Below are 15749 nucleotides of genomic sequence, written 5' to 3'. Positions count from 1 at the left end.
TGAGCATTGCCCAGCAGTGATGCTGTGCCAGCCAGCCTTTCTGCTTGGTACGTGGTGGTAATGAAGGATTTGGGGTAGTTTGGTGGGTGCTGGATAAGAGGGGTGCTTCGGGGACCAGCAGCCTTGGTAGATCTTCCCGTCTGTTATTGCTGCTTCTTTCTGCAGCTGATGGGGTTTTCTCTCCCCTGTTCCACAAAGCAGTTGTGTTTCTGCTGTTGATTTGTCATTTCTAGACCATCCTGGTGATGCTTAATTTGCATTTGTCCATTGCTAGCATGGTCTTCTCTATGTTTCCTATGGAGCTGCTCTGCACAGGAGGAAGCTCTTCCCATGTCCAAGCACTGATGCTACAGTGATGCTGACCTGAGCCCAGCTCCAGATCTTGTAACAATTTGAGGACACCACTGAAATAAATAAAATATGTGATCAGCTAGATAGTACAGCCTAAGCCTCTTCTCTGCCCTCTGTGTGCTTGCATCTAAATGCATTCAAGTGAGAGGGAGGAAAGAAAACAAGCTGGGGGTGTAACCAGCCGCTGATGGGTGCCCTGGGAGCTGGGGGCTGAGGCCCACGGTGAGCCGAGGGTGGTGATTCAGCCTAATAAAGCTAATGGCATGCAGCCAGGCAAAGGAAATTGTGGGATCATGATGCAGCAACTGTCCCATAGCAGTTTGTTTCCGTCATCCAGACGTGACTTCATGTCCCCATCACTCCACCCCTTCATTCTTTCCTGTACCTAAATGTTCTCCCTACTGAGGGGAAGGGGCTGAACTCTGTGCTCTCAAGAAGAGGGGTAGTCTGTGAGAAAGAGGTGCACCTAAATAGTGTGAGAGTGGGGAAACAAGGAAGGGAGCTCTAAGAACTGTGCCTGGTGGGACCACAGTTGCTGAAGCACCCAGGCTCTTCCAGCACCCCCCAAACTCAGTAGGCTTCTCCAGATGACCTTGTCCCTGGACACTGCTTCCCAGGGAAATCCTGTAGCACAGAGGAGCCTGAGATAGCAGACAAGGTTGGCCCCTAACTCTAATGGGGCTACAGTGTTGTCCGACTGGCATGTATCTAACCAGGCCTTTCTTTCCTTTCCCCAGGGAAAACGATGAAGCTGTAGAGATGCTTCCCTACGTGATCGCCACCCTGGGCTCAGCAGGGACTACCTGCAAAGCCTCCACATGCAACAACAGCACCAAGGACTACTGCTACAGTGCTCGCATCCGCAGCACTGTGCTGCAGGGGCTGCCCTTCGGTGGGGTGCCCACTGTCCTAGCCCTCGATTTTATGTGCTTTCTCGTAAGTCTACCTACTGCTCCTTCAACACCATCTCCTCTAATTAGTCGTGATGGGAGGACTGTGGTCGTGTAGTTAGAGTTGAGGGCTCCAAATGTTGTCCCAGACTTTGCTCTGGCTTACTTCATGGTCTTGATAGTGTTTGCCTAGCCACTGTTGACTTAACTCCGCTACCACTACACTGAGCCTGTGAATGGTGTTGCAAATTTTCCTCAGGACGTGGGTCAGGTTAGGTCAGTCCCACATCCCAAAACTTCTGCTTATAATACCAAGTCCCTGCAGCTTTATCTACACAAAGACTTTGCTTGTTTCTCTGTAGGAAGTGCAGGACCATGGATGCTGCAGCCATAATCTCAGCTCCTTGGGTCCTGAGGCTCTTTTGATCCTGTGGCTAACTTAGCTACAGTGTGTTGCATCCTGGACTTCTGCCTTCCACAGCCATCCAGATAGACTGATTTTAGCCGTGAGGAGGTTGTGCTGTTGCATGGCCTCAGTGTACTGTTAGCTGAGGAGTCCTGTCCCCTCCTGCGCTCCCTGTTCCTGTGGCTCTGCATGCAGAGGACAAGGATGGAGCTGTACAATGCCTGATCTCATACCTTCTCCTTTGCTGTCTTCCAGGCACTGTTGTTTGTCTTTTCAATTTTGCGTAAAGTTGCTTGGGACTATGGACGCCTGGCCCTGGTGACTGATGCTGACAGGTAAGCTTGGGAGAGGGGCAGGAAAAAAATGTGTGAGTGGTGCCCTTTGCTGCAGGGCAGAAGGGGAAAATTTCTTTGCATATGCTGGAGGCAGCTGGACAGTGGAGGCAAGAATGCCAGTTGTAACCCTTGAGCTCCAGGAACAGGAAAAATCCCCATTTACTGCCTTTTTTGTTACAGCATCCTTCTCCCAACACAGGGAGTGTCCCCACTGGCTCCATATCACTTATGGTTCATACAGTGACAGAGGTGTGCAGGGGCCCTTACAGAGGAACAGCAGATGGAAGGAAGGGAGGAGAGAGGAAAAGGTCACAGGAAGGGTGGGAGCTGCTACAGTGAAGGCTTTGTTTAGCCTCTAAAGGTGTCTTTGAGGCTCTGCTGGATGTACCTCTTGTTAAGAGCACTTGAAAGCAGTAGGCTGTATTTCCAGGTGCTGTACTGCTGAGCTGAAATGCAAGTTTAGCTCGCATCCCAAGTGCTGACCAGTCAGTCTGGGTATGGATTCTTCCTGCCCAATGCATTCATGGGCTACACTGTCTGTTGGCAAATGCTGAGGCCCATTGGGGAGCGCAGCTCCACAGCAGAGTGAGATGCTATTCTCGTTTTTGCTGTCAGCAGCAGGTAGGACAATGATTATTTTCTTCCAGTGCAGAATAAGGAACTCTCATTGATTAAGTTAGAGGGGTTGTGCAGGTAGTCCGTCTCTCTCCAGGGGTAGTTCGCTGTGCCCGTGGCGCTTTGTTGTGTGCTGGTGGCAGTGTGGCTTCTGAAGGCTGGCTACGATAGGTTTTCCTTCTCCTTTATCAGCTCCAGGAGCTCGTGACACCCAAAGGCTTGGATGGGGTCAAGCCCCAGCCTCTTCGGTTACTTTGGTGATACAGATTCTAGCAAGTTACTCTTGAGCACTCCGTGCATGACAACAGAAAGAGTTGTTTTCTTCCAGCACTGGACCAGGAACTCTCCTGGTTTAGATAAGCAGCCCTGGACAGCATTAGATAAGCAGCTGCGGCTCTTATGCTGCTCCTTTCCTGTCCTGGCTGGGGAAATTGGCAACACAGGACCCTTGGGACAAAGTGAGAAGTAGGGAATAGCTGGATGAGACCTCACTGGGGAGAGGGCAGCAGCTCCTGGGTGTTAAGCTATCTGGACCCAAGCACTTGTAGCCACAGGGGTTGGATGGCTCTGACCTTTGGTGGGGAGAGCGGGACGGCCCTTCTCATGGGCGATGCTTGAGCATCTCGAGTGCAAGGGAGTGGGGCAGTGGCTGTAGGCAGAAAGGCAGAGGGGTGCCAGCTGTTTGGCAAAGGAGAGCTGGTAAGCACAGGGAGAGGGACAGCGTGGCAGTGGTAAGGCCATCACCAGGCCTGAGATTCCAGGGAGGAGCCCCTGCTACTTGACCCATCAGTGAGGTGCGATGAGTGTTTCGTGAGAGCAGGATGTGAGTGTGTTGGCTGCCTGGGTGGGGAGGGAATGCATGGAAAGGGAGCTCAGATGGCAGCCTTGGTAGGCTGTCCTGCCTCTCCCTGTCCCTCAGGAGCTCCCTGGGACACCCACGGTGTGCAGCCAGGCCACCTTCACAGCTTCCCTTTAGCTGGCAGCAAGACACTCTGCCCCTGGGCTGGTGGGGGCTCTGGAGTGTTGTGGCTTGGGGCAGTGTTGGGATCTGGAAGGAAGATCTTCCCCAGCCTGACCATCAGCAGGTTTTACTTCCTCAGGACGGTGCAGAACCATGTTGGGTGCGTAGCTCGCTGTGTCGGAGGAGACCCAGCACCTGCTCCCATGGTTGTAACCTCTGCCTTTCTGTTTCTGTGCCCCCAGGCGTCGACACTGGCAGACGGAGCGAGAGGAGCGGGAATAGTATGTTGGTTTTGAGGGTCTTGTTTGTTCTTTTTCTTGCTCGCACTCTCCTTTTCTCTTGCAGTTTTCTGTCTTGCTTTTGAACTAATCTTAAGTGGCTGGGAGTTCGGGCTTGGATTTGTGCCTCTCAGTGGATTCATGCTCTTCTTTTTCCCTCACCTTTGTGTCAGCCACTACCACAGCTGGATGCACTCTGGTTTTCCCTGGTAGCACTTAAATGCTCCCTGAGGGCAGCAGCGCCAAGGAGTTCCCAGTCCCAGCCAAGGTGGAGGGTGCCCCATCACATACCCTGCTCTACCTGCCTGTGTCCAGCTATCCCACCTTATGGTGGAGAAAATGAACCCAGTTGCTTGAGCCCACAGCACACTCAGGTCACCCGGGCACAGGGGAGCCTCCTTTGCCTGGTCCCTCTAGTGCCAGGGTGCCACAGGTGCTGCTCCCACACCAACTGCAAGGGCTGGCAGGTGCATGGAGAGGATCTGGCAGGCGGTTGCAAGACTTCTGTCTTTTTCCTTTACCCTGTAAGGCTGCCAGGACCAGGGCAAGTGTTGGCTCTTTTCCCTTGCCACCTACCTCCGGCTGACAGCATGCCTGGCAAGGCAGCACCTTTGTCCCTTCTCTCTCCTGGCAGAAGCAAGCTTCCTGCCTCAGCACTGCTGAGAGCATCCTCCAGCACCCTGGCCTAGCATTGGCCATTAAGTAGTGCCATGGACCCTTGCTCCCTGCTCTTTCCTCTTTCTTGCTGATTTTATGCCTAAGAAAAGAGCATCCCCCATGCCTTGCTGACTGGTTGGGTGGTGCCTGCTGGAGAGGATACAATCAGCTGGCAGGATGGAGGCTGTGATGGTCATTCCAGCCAGGCTGATGCGTGTCTGAGGCTGGGGGAGCAAGCTGCAGCCTGACTTCTTGTTCTCCGTCACTTGCAAAGCGGGTACCTGTCACTGCTACTGCCTTGAGAGGGTGCAGGAATGCTCCTGTTTTTGTAGTTGCTGCTTGCCCCCAAAGGAGCAGAGCAGTTGGAGCTGTGAAAACAGAGGTGGTGGTAGCTGTGGTACATGGCACAGAGGGGACCCCTCGCTATGCTTGAGTGTTTCACTAGTGGTTCGCCCTGCTTCAGGTGTGTCTGGCAACTTTTCGCTGCTAACACCTTGTAGGGGGAATAGCAGAGCTGTCATGTTTTGAGGCTTCTGAGAGGGGCTGCCTCAGTTATCCTTACAAGTGCTCATCTTTCTCCAAAGGGCGGCTGCTTCCTGCTTCTGTTCTTCATCTGGGCTTGCTGACCTCCACGAAAACCTACTGCTTGAGCTGGGACAGTGTTGGTAGCCAGAAATTTCCAAAAGCCTGTGGAGCTCCACAAGGAAATCTTTTCCTGGCTGTGCTCCTCCAAGGCTGGTGGTACCTTCCCAGCCATTCTCTGTGCTAGGGTGCAGTGGCACATGGTAGATTAAGGACTCCTGTATGCTGCCTGGCACTCCCAGCCCTTGAATGTGTAAACATCGCTCTTGGTGCAGGAGGACATCCTCCTCAGATGTGTCCCTTGGCCTGAGAATTGGCAAGTACCCTTGTCCTACCCCTTGCCAGGGCTTGTGGTAGCCATCGACAGTTAATCAGTGACTCAGTCTGCACTGGGAGATTGTAGCAGCCCACCTGTACCTCTGTGTGTAGAGGCAGTGATTGCAGAGCCCTGTGGAGCTTGTCACCCATGTAGCCACCTTGTGCCTCATGCAGCAGCAAGCCCCTTCTGCATCATGCCTGGCCTCCCCTCACGGAGCTTGCAATTCCCTTGACCTGAGGCTAGCCATCCTTTGGACCCTGTCCTTCTCCCTCCCTGGCAGGGCTAGCACCATATCTGGGGCAGCAGGCAGGGTCCCACCTTCTTCTGGTTTAGGGCAACCTTGCCTCTACCTGCTTGCTTTGTTAGTATTTTGCTTTAAAAAGCTGTCAGCTGGTTGCAGGTACCCTTGGAACTACCTCTTCAGCTTCCCATCTTCAGAAAGTTTCTCTGTCTTCTCAGCACTGCCAATCATCCTAATTATCATCTCTGCATCCCACTGAATGTAGCTGAGTTAGTCTGGTCATCTCATAACGTGACATTCTTCTCGGTTTTTCCTTCAAGTGCTGCTTGTGCTCTGCCCTCTTATTTTCTAGTGCTGGGAAGCTGAAAGCTCATGGTGTCATGGTGCTGGGCTCTCCTGGGGCTGCAGACAGCAGAAACTCACCCTTGCTCCCTGTGGCCAGCTGGAAGGCCTCTGGGAGTTAAATGGGCTGAAGGTCCGAGAGCTTGGTGAAAGCTTGCTCTGTCCCTCCAGCAGAGCAAAGTGTTGGGCTGCAGAGTCGCAAGGCTGCACACCACGGTCTAATCTGCTCTCCTGTTCTCCCATGACCTTCAGCTAATCTCTTTTCCCCTCTCTCCGTTTCTTCCAGCGAGGGACTCAGCAGGTGCTACTCTGCTCTGAGGGAGGCCACGTGTCCCATCCTCTTTCCTTCAGCAGGGTCACGAGGGTCTTTGCTTGTTATCCTTCCCGTAGTATCATCTACCTCATCTCTGCCACTTGTCTGTCAGCTGCTGCTTCTCCAAGTTCTCGTCCATCTGATCCTCCTTGAGCCTGTAGTGGTTACAGGGAGACTGTGTTTTCATCTTTTTTTTTTTTTTTCCTTTGCTTCTAGCCTTCAGATCATCCATATTTCTTCTTGCACCTCCAAGGTCCTGGCCTACTGTTGTCATCTTGCAAGTGCTATTTAATTTAGGTCTCTGGACCGTTTTCTTGCCTCCTTTGCCAGCTGCCCTCTGCCTCCATTCATAGTGGGGGGGCTATTGTCTGCCTTGGATGCTTCTGCTGCAGGTTCTTCATTTAGATCCCTCCCCGCACCTGGAGTCAAGTGTTCTGGGATATTCACCTCTCTTGCTTTCCTGTCCTTTAGCCTGCGGTCATTCCCTTCTGTCTATCCCACTCCTGCTGGAAGGATTTCCAGGCAGGAGGCCCAGCTGAGGCTGTGGAGCAGGTTGGGCTGAGCGTGGCTCCCGGCAGCACAGCCACTGGGGCTCAACTGCGTTCCTCCTCTGGGGATTCCCTGCACTGAAGCACGAAGGGTGGGGAGAACTGGTGTAGCAGGATACAGCCCACCAGACTCCCAGCCTTCCTCTTCCCTGTGGCGAGTGAGGCCCTACGGATGGGAGCTGCTGCTGGCGCCACTCTGGAGCACCAGGGCTGCCGCCTCCTGGCCGCACTGGAGCCAGAGGGGCTGCAGCACTCTCTGATTCCCACCTCTTCTTCTCTGTCTATGCCCTGTGCTAAACAGACCTCATCTCTCCTCTGTAGCAGCTGCTGCCAGCTCCTCGCAGGGACTGCTGAATGACTCGGGTGCCCCTCAGAAGGTGCTGAGCGAGTAGCATCCATGGCCAAGCCCTTGGGGGCTGCCAGGCTCAGGGTGCCATCTGAGGAGGGCTTACTGCTACCTCTGCTCTCGTCTCACCTCTCTCCATCTCACCTGGGCGAACTTACCTGAATTAACCTCTGATCTTGTGGGTGCTCTTCATTCCTGACCAGGCTGCCTCCTTGCATCTTCTAACTTTCTTCCTCGCCTCCTGCTTGTCATTTTAGCGTAGCCTCCGCCCTGCACTCCGACAACCATGATCGCTACGAGCGCCTCACCTCCGTCTCCAGCTCGGTGGACTTCGACCAGAGGGACAACGTGAGTAGCAGCAAGAGTCAAACACTTTGCCTTTGAGTGGCCAGGAGCCCACAGCTTGTCTGAACTGAGGGTTCTTTGGAAGAAGCACTATTTGCTCATCCCCAGGCCTTAGGTCCCACACCTTGTAGTGTGTGAGTGTGGTATAGAGCTCAAGGCTCTATATAACTATGTTGCTTCTAGACATGCTTAATTAAGTAGGCTGTACCTCCCTGTGGCTTGACAAACATCTGTCCAACCTATCATCTCAGCATTACAAACAGTACTTGCCAGCTCCTCCTCACACTGCTGTCTACCTCTACTGCTGTTTTCCTCTCTAAAAGTGAGGCACAGTTTAGGAGGATAACAGGTGTAATGAATGGGTGGTGAAGCTCCCAGGAAATATTCCTCCCCTAAGTGTCCTCCAAGGAGCATAGGCTCGGCCTAGCCTGCCTTACCAGTCCCTGCAGAGCTCCTCTTGTCCAGGATGATTGCTGAAGTACCTGTATGGTTAATTTTCTGGGTGTCCTTAGGCTGTGGAGAGCTTCCATGCTAGCCAGGAGCCCACAGGTTGCCTGGGAGGTAGAGCTGCAAGTTGGTAGGGCCACACAGCCACACAGCAGAGTCCAGCCTGTGTTGTTCCCCATGGAGTAGCACTGTCATCTTCTCTGCCTTGGCCCGTCTGTGGCTCTGCACATATGTGTGCTCATGGTTTGTTTCCCCCTGAGCCAAGTCTGTGGAGGTGCAAGAACACCAGTCTGGTCCCCTGAGCCTTTGAAGGAGGGAGCAGGGATAAGGGAACAGAGAGTGATGTGAGACTTTCCTGTCTTCTTTCTGCACAGGGTTTCTGCTCCTGGCTGACAGCCATCTTCAGGATAAAGTAAGTGCCCCAGGACGTGCACATGGGGGACCCACATGGGGAAGAAGGAGAGGCAGTGCAGGGCATTGGGAGACCCAGCTCGATACAGCTGTGTGAAGTTGCTGCCCTTGCTGCCACTTCTCTGAAGGGCATGAGCAAAGGTGGGACTAGATGAGGAGTCCTAAAGCCACACAGTGAGCCTGTGACAGAGGAGAGCACCCAGCCCAGGTCTCCCCTGCCTCAGTCCTATCTTAAAACAATGTCTGCTGCTCTGCAGAGATGCTCCTCTCCCTGGGACTCCTGCTAGGAGCACTGCTGTCCGAGGAACGGCTGTGAAGTGGGGACCAGGGGATGCAGGGAGACACTCCCAGGCTGATGATGACTCCCAGGCTCAGGAGCAGTCTTAGCTTTAGAGCCATGTGAGATGGTCTCAGCCATCCCTTATCTCAGCGGGGTTGGCAAGGCCCACCAGAAGGGTGTGAGGTGGGGTTTGTGTGTGTCCAGCTGCCTGTCCTGGGGGGCAGAGGACAAGGGAATGGGGAGTGGGGCTGCAGTAAGCATTGCACGAGCAGGTCCAAGGCTGGATGCTGGGCTCCCTATCTCAGGGCTTCACCACAGCTCTGTAGGGCAGAACCAGGGGTGCTCTGTGGGCTCAAATCAGGAGGACAACCATGACCCTGTACTCCTCTTCAGCAATTGAGGGAATATAGAAGATTGCCTGATGGCCTTTCTCTCCCTGACAGGGATGACGAGATCCGGGACAAGTGTGGGGGTGATGCGGTGCACTACCTGTCCTTCCAGAGGCACATCATCGGGCTGCTGGTGGCTGTGGGTGTGCTCTCCGTGGGCATTGTGTTACCTGTCAACTTCTCAGGGGACCTGCTAGGTGAGAGCAGGGTGCCTTTGGCTGAGCTGGGGGGGCTGCTTTCAACACTGTGTCCCAGACCAGTGGGGAGAGGTGGAGGGCGGGACAGAACTAACACAGACAAATCCTGACTGCTGTCCCACTTTGAGCATGGTGCATCCAGAGGGTCATCTTGGGCAGCTTGGGTTTTGGGGTGTTGTGCAGGTGAGATTCCTGCTCTAGTCCAACCCAGTGGTGCCCTGTGCTGCTCGATGTAACTGAGTGTGCTTGTGTCTGCCTCTTTCTCTCTAGAAAACAACGCCTACAGCTTTGGGAGGACAACTATTGCTAACCTGAATTCTGGGTATGTGTGGGCATGGGTGGGATGAATAATTGAGGCCCTCAAGGGGGTATTTTGTAAATATCCACTTGCTGCAGAACCTCACCTCCTTGAAAGTTTTTTGCCCTCACTGTGAGCCTGCTGTCCCTGCTCCAATTTCCAGGCTGAGCTCCTGGAAGTTGGTTGTAGGACATGTGGGTGCTGTGCTGGTTACGCTGCTCGTGGCTCCAGTGCCTTCGGGGCCTGACCAGCCATACACAGACTTGCAGTGGCAACCTTGCATTGACCTTTGTGGTCTTCCTTGTGACAGGAATAACCTGCTGTGGCTGCACACATCTTTTGCCTTCCTGTACCTGCTGCTGACAGTGTACAGCATGCGCCGGCACACCTCCAAGATGCGCTACAAAGAGGATGACTTGGTGAGCAGGATCTGGCCGCTCTCCCAGGCACATTTTTCCATGCCCTTCTGTCAAGTCAGGTGGCCTTGGAGAGAGTGCCGAGCACCACACGTTCCACAGCAATTTGGGGGTGTCTTGTTTTGGCTGTTCTTCTGTGCTGCATGACCAAAGGGCAGATCTCTTCCAGAGCAGCTGCCCTGTGGGGAAACAGGAGAGGCCTGCACTGGGTGAACATGTGGGGGGCACCCTATGCCTTCCTCAGGGGTTGCTCCAGCTGCTTTTGCTGCCTTCGTTTCTTAGGGGTTCCCCCATGTTTCTGTTCAGGTTGCTGCAGGGTAAGCCCCTAGTCTGTCAATCTGCAGCACACCAGGATGCAGGATGCCAACAGCTGGTTTAAGAGGAAAGGGGGAGCCCTGCTTGCCAGAAGCGATGGAGCTGCCCTTTCCCATCGCTGACTCAGGCCTTGGGGGGGATTGCTGCAATCCAGTCTTTCATGCCATCTACACCTACCTGCCTCCTCTACTTTTTTCTTCCTTTTTTCTAGGTTAAGCGAACTCTCTTTATTAATGGGATCTCAAAATATGCTGAGCCAGAGAAGATCAAGAAGCATTTTGAGTGAGTCTCACTGTGACCCTAATTAAAGTCTGCTCTGTAACGGGGATGTTTTTATTGGGATAGTGCTAGTGTTCCCTGGAATGGCAATAATAAATTGAGAGCAGAAACACTCTTATTTTGGGCATCTTACTTACTCTTCTGCACAAATTTTTATCTGAATGTGCAGGGTGCTTGGTTTTGTGACTTGGGGTGTACTCAGCTATCTCTTGCAGAACCATAGGGGGTCGGAGTGGTAGGTAATGGGCAGGGCATGTCCTAGGATGTAGTCGAGTTCAGAGATGAGATGCAGGCAGGAAGCAGTGATTCTGAGATGTGTGATATGGGCTTCTGTCCTGATCACAGTCCTTGTAGAAAAGGACTTTTTAACAAAAAAAATACTGTTCCTTAGGGACCTTAATGAATGCATGGTAAGAGCTGTGTTTAGAAGCACCATGGGAAGAAGAGAAATCCTTTGTACCTTTGGGGAACCTTTCTGCCCTCAAGTCCTGTGGCCCATGAAAGCAGAGAGAGGTGTGTGGGTCAGAGGAGTGCCTTGTGTCACAGGGCAAAAGTCCAAAGAGGTGTCTCGTGCTAGAGCCTGGAGGATGTAGCATTTGCCTCATATGTTACTTCTGCTGTGAGGGACAGAGCCTGCAGGCTCCCCTGCTACCCCCAGCAAGCTCTTGCTGTGCATCTTGGTGCTCAGCCCAGGGCAGGGGAGAAGGCTTGGACACATGGGGCTTGCTTGAGGTTACAGCCTTTGGCATCAGGTGTGATGAGCTGGTGCTTCCTGTCCACAGGGAGGCCTACGCCAACTGCACTGTCCTGGAGGCCCGTCTCTGCTATGATGTGGCCCGGCTGATGTTCCTCGATGCGGAGAGGTAACCCCTGGTTTGGGAGAGAAGGCAGGGTGGACCAGTGCCATGGGCTCCCCAAGTCCAGTGCCATAGGAGCTTTTCTGAGCCACTCTCTCTCTTTCCTTCTCTTCCGCTCTCCTGTTTCAGGAAGAAAGCCGAGCGCGGGCGCATCTACTTCACCAATCTGCAGAGCAAGGACAACACCCCATCCATGATCAACCCCAAGCCCTGTGGCCACCTGTGCTGCTGTGTCATCAGGGGCTGCGAGGAGGTAGGGGGAGAGCTGGAAGTGTTGGGTGGTGGGGCATGGTGGGGTTTGGCTGCCCAGGTCTCTGCTCTGACCCCTGTCCCCCTGCCCAGGTGGAGGCCATTGAGTACTATACCAAGCTGGAGGAAAAGCTCAAAGATGACTACAAGCGGGAGAAGGAGAAGGTGAATGAAAAGCCTCTGGGGATGGCCTTTGTCACTTTCCACAATGAGACCATCACAGCCATGTGAGTACAAAGGGTCCTGTCCTCCACAGGAAGGTGACCTGTCCCAGCTCTCCCCTTAAATCAGAGGAATGCCAACACCAAGGCATACCCCTCAGCTTGTCACTGCCAGCTCTCCGTGTTAGCATCTCTCTCCTTCTCTTCTCCAGAATCCTTAAAGATTTCAACGCTTGTAAGTGCCAGGGCTGTGCATGCCGTGGGGAGCCCAGGGCCTCCTCCTGCAGCGAGTCCCTCCATGTCTCCAACTGGACTGTCAGCTATGCCCCTGACCCACAGAACATCTACTGGTAAGCATCTCTGTGGGGCTCAGTGGGCCCTGCCAATGGGAAAAGGGGTGCACGCTCCCTGTCTGTACCTCTGGTAACTGAATGTAGTGTTCTTGCTGAAGCACAGCCTGGTTGAGATAGATCTCTGATCTGACTTGGCAGGGGAAGGTCTTGGGCTGGTGCCCCAAGTGCTGTTCACACAGGCTGGGTGATGGTGTACACGAGGCTCCAGACCTGCCCTCCTACCCCAAGCAGCCATCCTGATGCTTTCCTTCCTTCCCTCTCAGGGAACACCTTTCCATACGGGGCTTCATCTGGTGGATCCGCTGCCTTGTGATCAATGTGGTCCTCTTCATTCTCCTCTTCTTCCTCACCACCCCTGCTATCATCATCACCACTATGGACAAGTTCAATGTCACCAAGCCTGTGGAGTACCTCAATGTAAGGCCTTTGGAGACGGGTGCAGGATGGGTAGCACAGGAACCACTCTGAGGCACAACAGCCCTTGTAAGGGAGAGATGTTCTCAGTGGTTCCCAGGTCCTGTCAGCCTGACCACGAGGGAGGTGCTGAGCCTGGCCAGGGTGCAGTGGCAGCCACGGTGCTGGGGACTCGATGTCAGCAAAGGAAACTGTAGCTGGGACTGGCACAAGAGCCACCGCACTGTGTAACACATGGTCTCCTCTCTCTGCCTCATTGCAGAATCCCATCATTACCCAGTTCTTCCCCACCCTGCTGCTGTGGTGCTTCTCTGCTCTTCTGCCCACCATCGTGTATTACTCTGCCTTCTTTGAAGCGCACTGGACCAGGTAAGGACAGCCAGTGCCTGTTCTCAGTCACACCAGGGTGCTGCCTGACCATTAGACACTTCTCACTGGTGTAAAGCTCCTGGCTCGATCCTTCTGCTTCAACTTGTCTTTCACTCCAAGTGTGGTGTTACGTTGCACCTCTTGGACACCCGGGGTCTGCTCTGGACAGCTGTTCTGCCAGTCCTTGGCTGTTGTTGTGCAGTGTGGTTGTCTGAGCAGAGCTTGATGTAGCTCTACAAGAAGAAGAAAGCTGGGAGGAGATGGGGGTGGTCACTGTGAGAAATGCAAGTAGCGAGGGAAATCTTGGCTTGGGTGAGCGGGCAGGGGTATGCCTGTACCCATGTGTAAGTCATGGCTTCTTCAAGTCAAAATCGCCTTCCCCATGGCCAGGAGCCATAGCAGCTATTTGAGGTGCAGAGCACTAGAAATGTGCTGTTTATGGGGCACGTTCCCCACTGGATGTGCAATGTAAGCTTTGTTTTCTGCTCTGTGTTGTGAAGACTGGTGGAAAGAATGTCACCAGCCCTGGGGATTGCAGGACAAGAGAGGTGATTGCAGAGAGTCCTCTGAAGATATGAGGGCTGGGAGGGCCTGTGAGACAAGGGGGAAGGAACTGGGACTTGAGAATAGACCTCAGACACCAGAAGTGGACAAGGTGGGATTCATACTAGACACTAGAAAGTGCTTCCTGGTGAGAGAGCAATGGGGGAACTGTATCTGGGGCTGGCAGAGTGACAGTGAAAGGTTAACAGCCTCCTCTCTACCCTCAGGTCTGGAGAGAACAGGACAACAATGCACAAGTGTTACACCTTCCTCATCTTCATGGTCTTGCTGCTGCCATCGCTGGGCCTGAGCAGGTAGGGGTGGTGGGAAGGGAAAGCAAGTGCAGAGACCTGGAGCACAGGGAGGGTTGAGATGCACCCCTGGTTGTTCTACACTACATCCTTTCCCCGCTGCACGAGTGTCCTGCCACCATCCCCTTGGGAAGGTGGTGTTTCGTTCTGTCTGGGGGCCCAGGCCGGACCATATCTGGCTGGGTCTCTAGGAACTTACTGGGTCAATCTGAAGATGTGTTGATGTGTACCATGGTGATACAGATAATGCAGCAAAAATTGGCATGGTTGATGGACACATGTGAAAACGTCTGCTGGTGAAGGAATGTCCTGGTTTTGGCTGGGATAGAGTTAATTTTCTTCCTAGTAGGCAGTGCAGTGCTGTGTTTTGGATGTGGCATGAGAATAGTGTTGAGTGAGTGGCTGTGTGGTGCTTAGTTGCCAACTGGGGTTAAAGCACAACAAGGAGGTACTCCCCACCTCTGCGCTCAGCGTGCACTCCAAATTTTGCAAAAAGTAGTGAATTTGAGACAACTGAGTATGCTGTACTGCATAGCTGGGTAGCAGAGTTCTGTGCAGGCTGCAGCAAACCTCACCTGTTTGGATGTGAGCCCCAAATCTTCCTGCAGGGGTTATAGAAATGCTCTGTGGCAAACAGCAGTGCATCAGCTGCTGGCCATTGGCATGCACTCCCAGCACTGACCAGTGGTTGAGGAGGGAAATGGAGAGGAAATTAAAATTGGGGAGTGGGATGGGGGTCCTCACTGTGGTAGGGAGTTACTTACACATTGTAGGGTGGGAGATCTACACGCTCCTAAATTCAGGATTAGGAATACAGCCTCTCAGTTGTAAAGTCAGGCAGCTTCTGAGAATAGACAAACCCTCTGATAGAGGCAGAAGAATGGTCCTCCATCCCAGTAGTTGACTACAGCAACATTTTTCAGCTGAATTAAAAATGCCTTGTTGCATATAACCTTATGACCTAGGCAGATAAATGCTCTTGGAAGGTTTGCATATTGACTAAATACCATTAAACAGACCATGTTTCTTTCTGAAGACTCAGTCTCCCTGCTGTTGCCTCTGGCGCTCTGTACTCCACCAGTACCTGAGGTGCCAGAGGATTGGGCGGTTTTATATCAAAAAATCAGAATTGAGGAAAGTGGGATTTGTTTCTCTTAAAGGATTATATTATTTTTTTTAAACCTCTGTATTGGAGGGTGCCTTGTACCTGACTGGTTTCTTCTCTACGGTCAGTTTCCTGTTCCTTACATGGATGTTGTGCCCAAACAGAGGGAAAAGGAAAATACTGATAGGATCAGGGTAAAGGGAGGAGAACACACGTGAGTGAGAAGATTTACATCCCTTTTTGGGTGCTGCACTTTTTTTCCCAGTGTCTGATTTACATAATTGCTGGTGACACATCCAAAGAAGGAACAGAACAGTCTATGGTCAGACCTTTGAGTCCTTCTAGAGCAGCTTCCACATATTTACATACACATGTCTGTCTATTGCTGTTTCTGACTGTTCCCATTTTCTTCTTGCCCCCTTTCTCTACAGCTTGGATGTGTTTTTCCGCTGGTTGTTTGACAAAAAATTCCTTGCCGAAGCCGCCGTGCGATTTGAGTAAGTGGATTTGGGACAGAAGTTCCTTCTTTGCAAGGTGGGGAGGTTCTTGTTGGTGTCCAAAGGTAGGGGGGACTTCCGGCTGCCGCCCTGCAAGGGGGAGCATCTCTTGCAGCCTGCTCTTGCTGTGCCTCCCCAGGTGTGTGTTCCTGCCGGACAATGGCGCCTTCTTCGTCAACTATGTCATCGCCTCTGCCTTCATCGGGAATGCCATGGACCTGCTGCGCATCCCTGGCTTGCTCATGTACATGATCCGCCTCTGCCTGGCCCGCTCGGCCGCCGAGCGGAGGAACGTCAAACGAGTATGTGGTGGGGCTGAGGGGGGGGGG

The 15749-nt window shown here is 53.0% G+C and overlaps 1 protein-coding gene across 2 annotated transcripts in view; it reads left to right on the top strand.

Annotated features, from left to right (window-relative positions):
- The window catches only part of TMEM63B (transmembrane protein 63B), a 49154-nt gene that overhangs the window by 28543 nt on the left and 4862 nt on the right, over positions 1 to 15749 (top strand). The window contains exons 2-19 of one of the 2 annotated variants that reach the window (XM_014951065.1): positions 1089 to 1287; positions 1903 to 1982; positions 3801 to 3839; positions 7442 to 7532; positions 8351 to 8388; positions 9111 to 9253; positions 9524 to 9575; positions 9862 to 9970; positions 10494 to 10564; positions 11344 to 11424; positions 11548 to 11671; positions 11761 to 11894; positions 12041 to 12178; positions 12445 to 12598; positions 12858 to 12964; positions 13735 to 13821; positions 15355 to 15420; positions 15560 to 15722. In XM_014951065.1, the coding sequence (XP_014806551.1) occupies positions 1111 to 1287; positions 1903 to 1982; positions 3801 to 3839; positions 7442 to 7532; positions 8351 to 8388; positions 9111 to 9253; positions 9524 to 9575; positions 9862 to 9970; positions 10494 to 10564; positions 11344 to 11424; positions 11548 to 11671; positions 11761 to 11894; positions 12041 to 12178; positions 12445 to 12598; positions 12858 to 12964; positions 13735 to 13821; positions 15355 to 15420; positions 15560 to 15722 (1854 nt within the window). In that variant the 5' untranslated portion in view covers positions 1089 to 1110. The remainder of the gene's footprint in view (positions 1 to 1088; positions 1288 to 1902; positions 1983 to 3800; positions 3840 to 7441; positions 7533 to 8350; positions 8389 to 9110; positions 9254 to 9523; positions 9576 to 9861; positions 9971 to 10493; positions 10565 to 11343; positions 11425 to 11547; positions 11672 to 11760; positions 11895 to 12040; positions 12179 to 12444; positions 12599 to 12857; positions 12965 to 13734; positions 13822 to 15354; positions 15421 to 15559; positions 15723 to 15749) is intronic. The other variant, XM_014951064.1, reaches the window with a different exon arrangement.

This window comes from Calidris pugnax, unplaced genomic scaffold (genome assembly GCF_001431845.1).
Source record: "Calidris pugnax isolate Ruff unplaced genomic scaffold, ASM143184v1 scaffold24, whole genome shotgun sequence".
NCBI lineage: Eukaryota > Metazoa > Chordata > Aves > Charadriiformes > Scolopacidae > Calidris > Calidris pugnax.
This window is presented reverse-complemented; position numbering and strand designations above follow the sequence as displayed.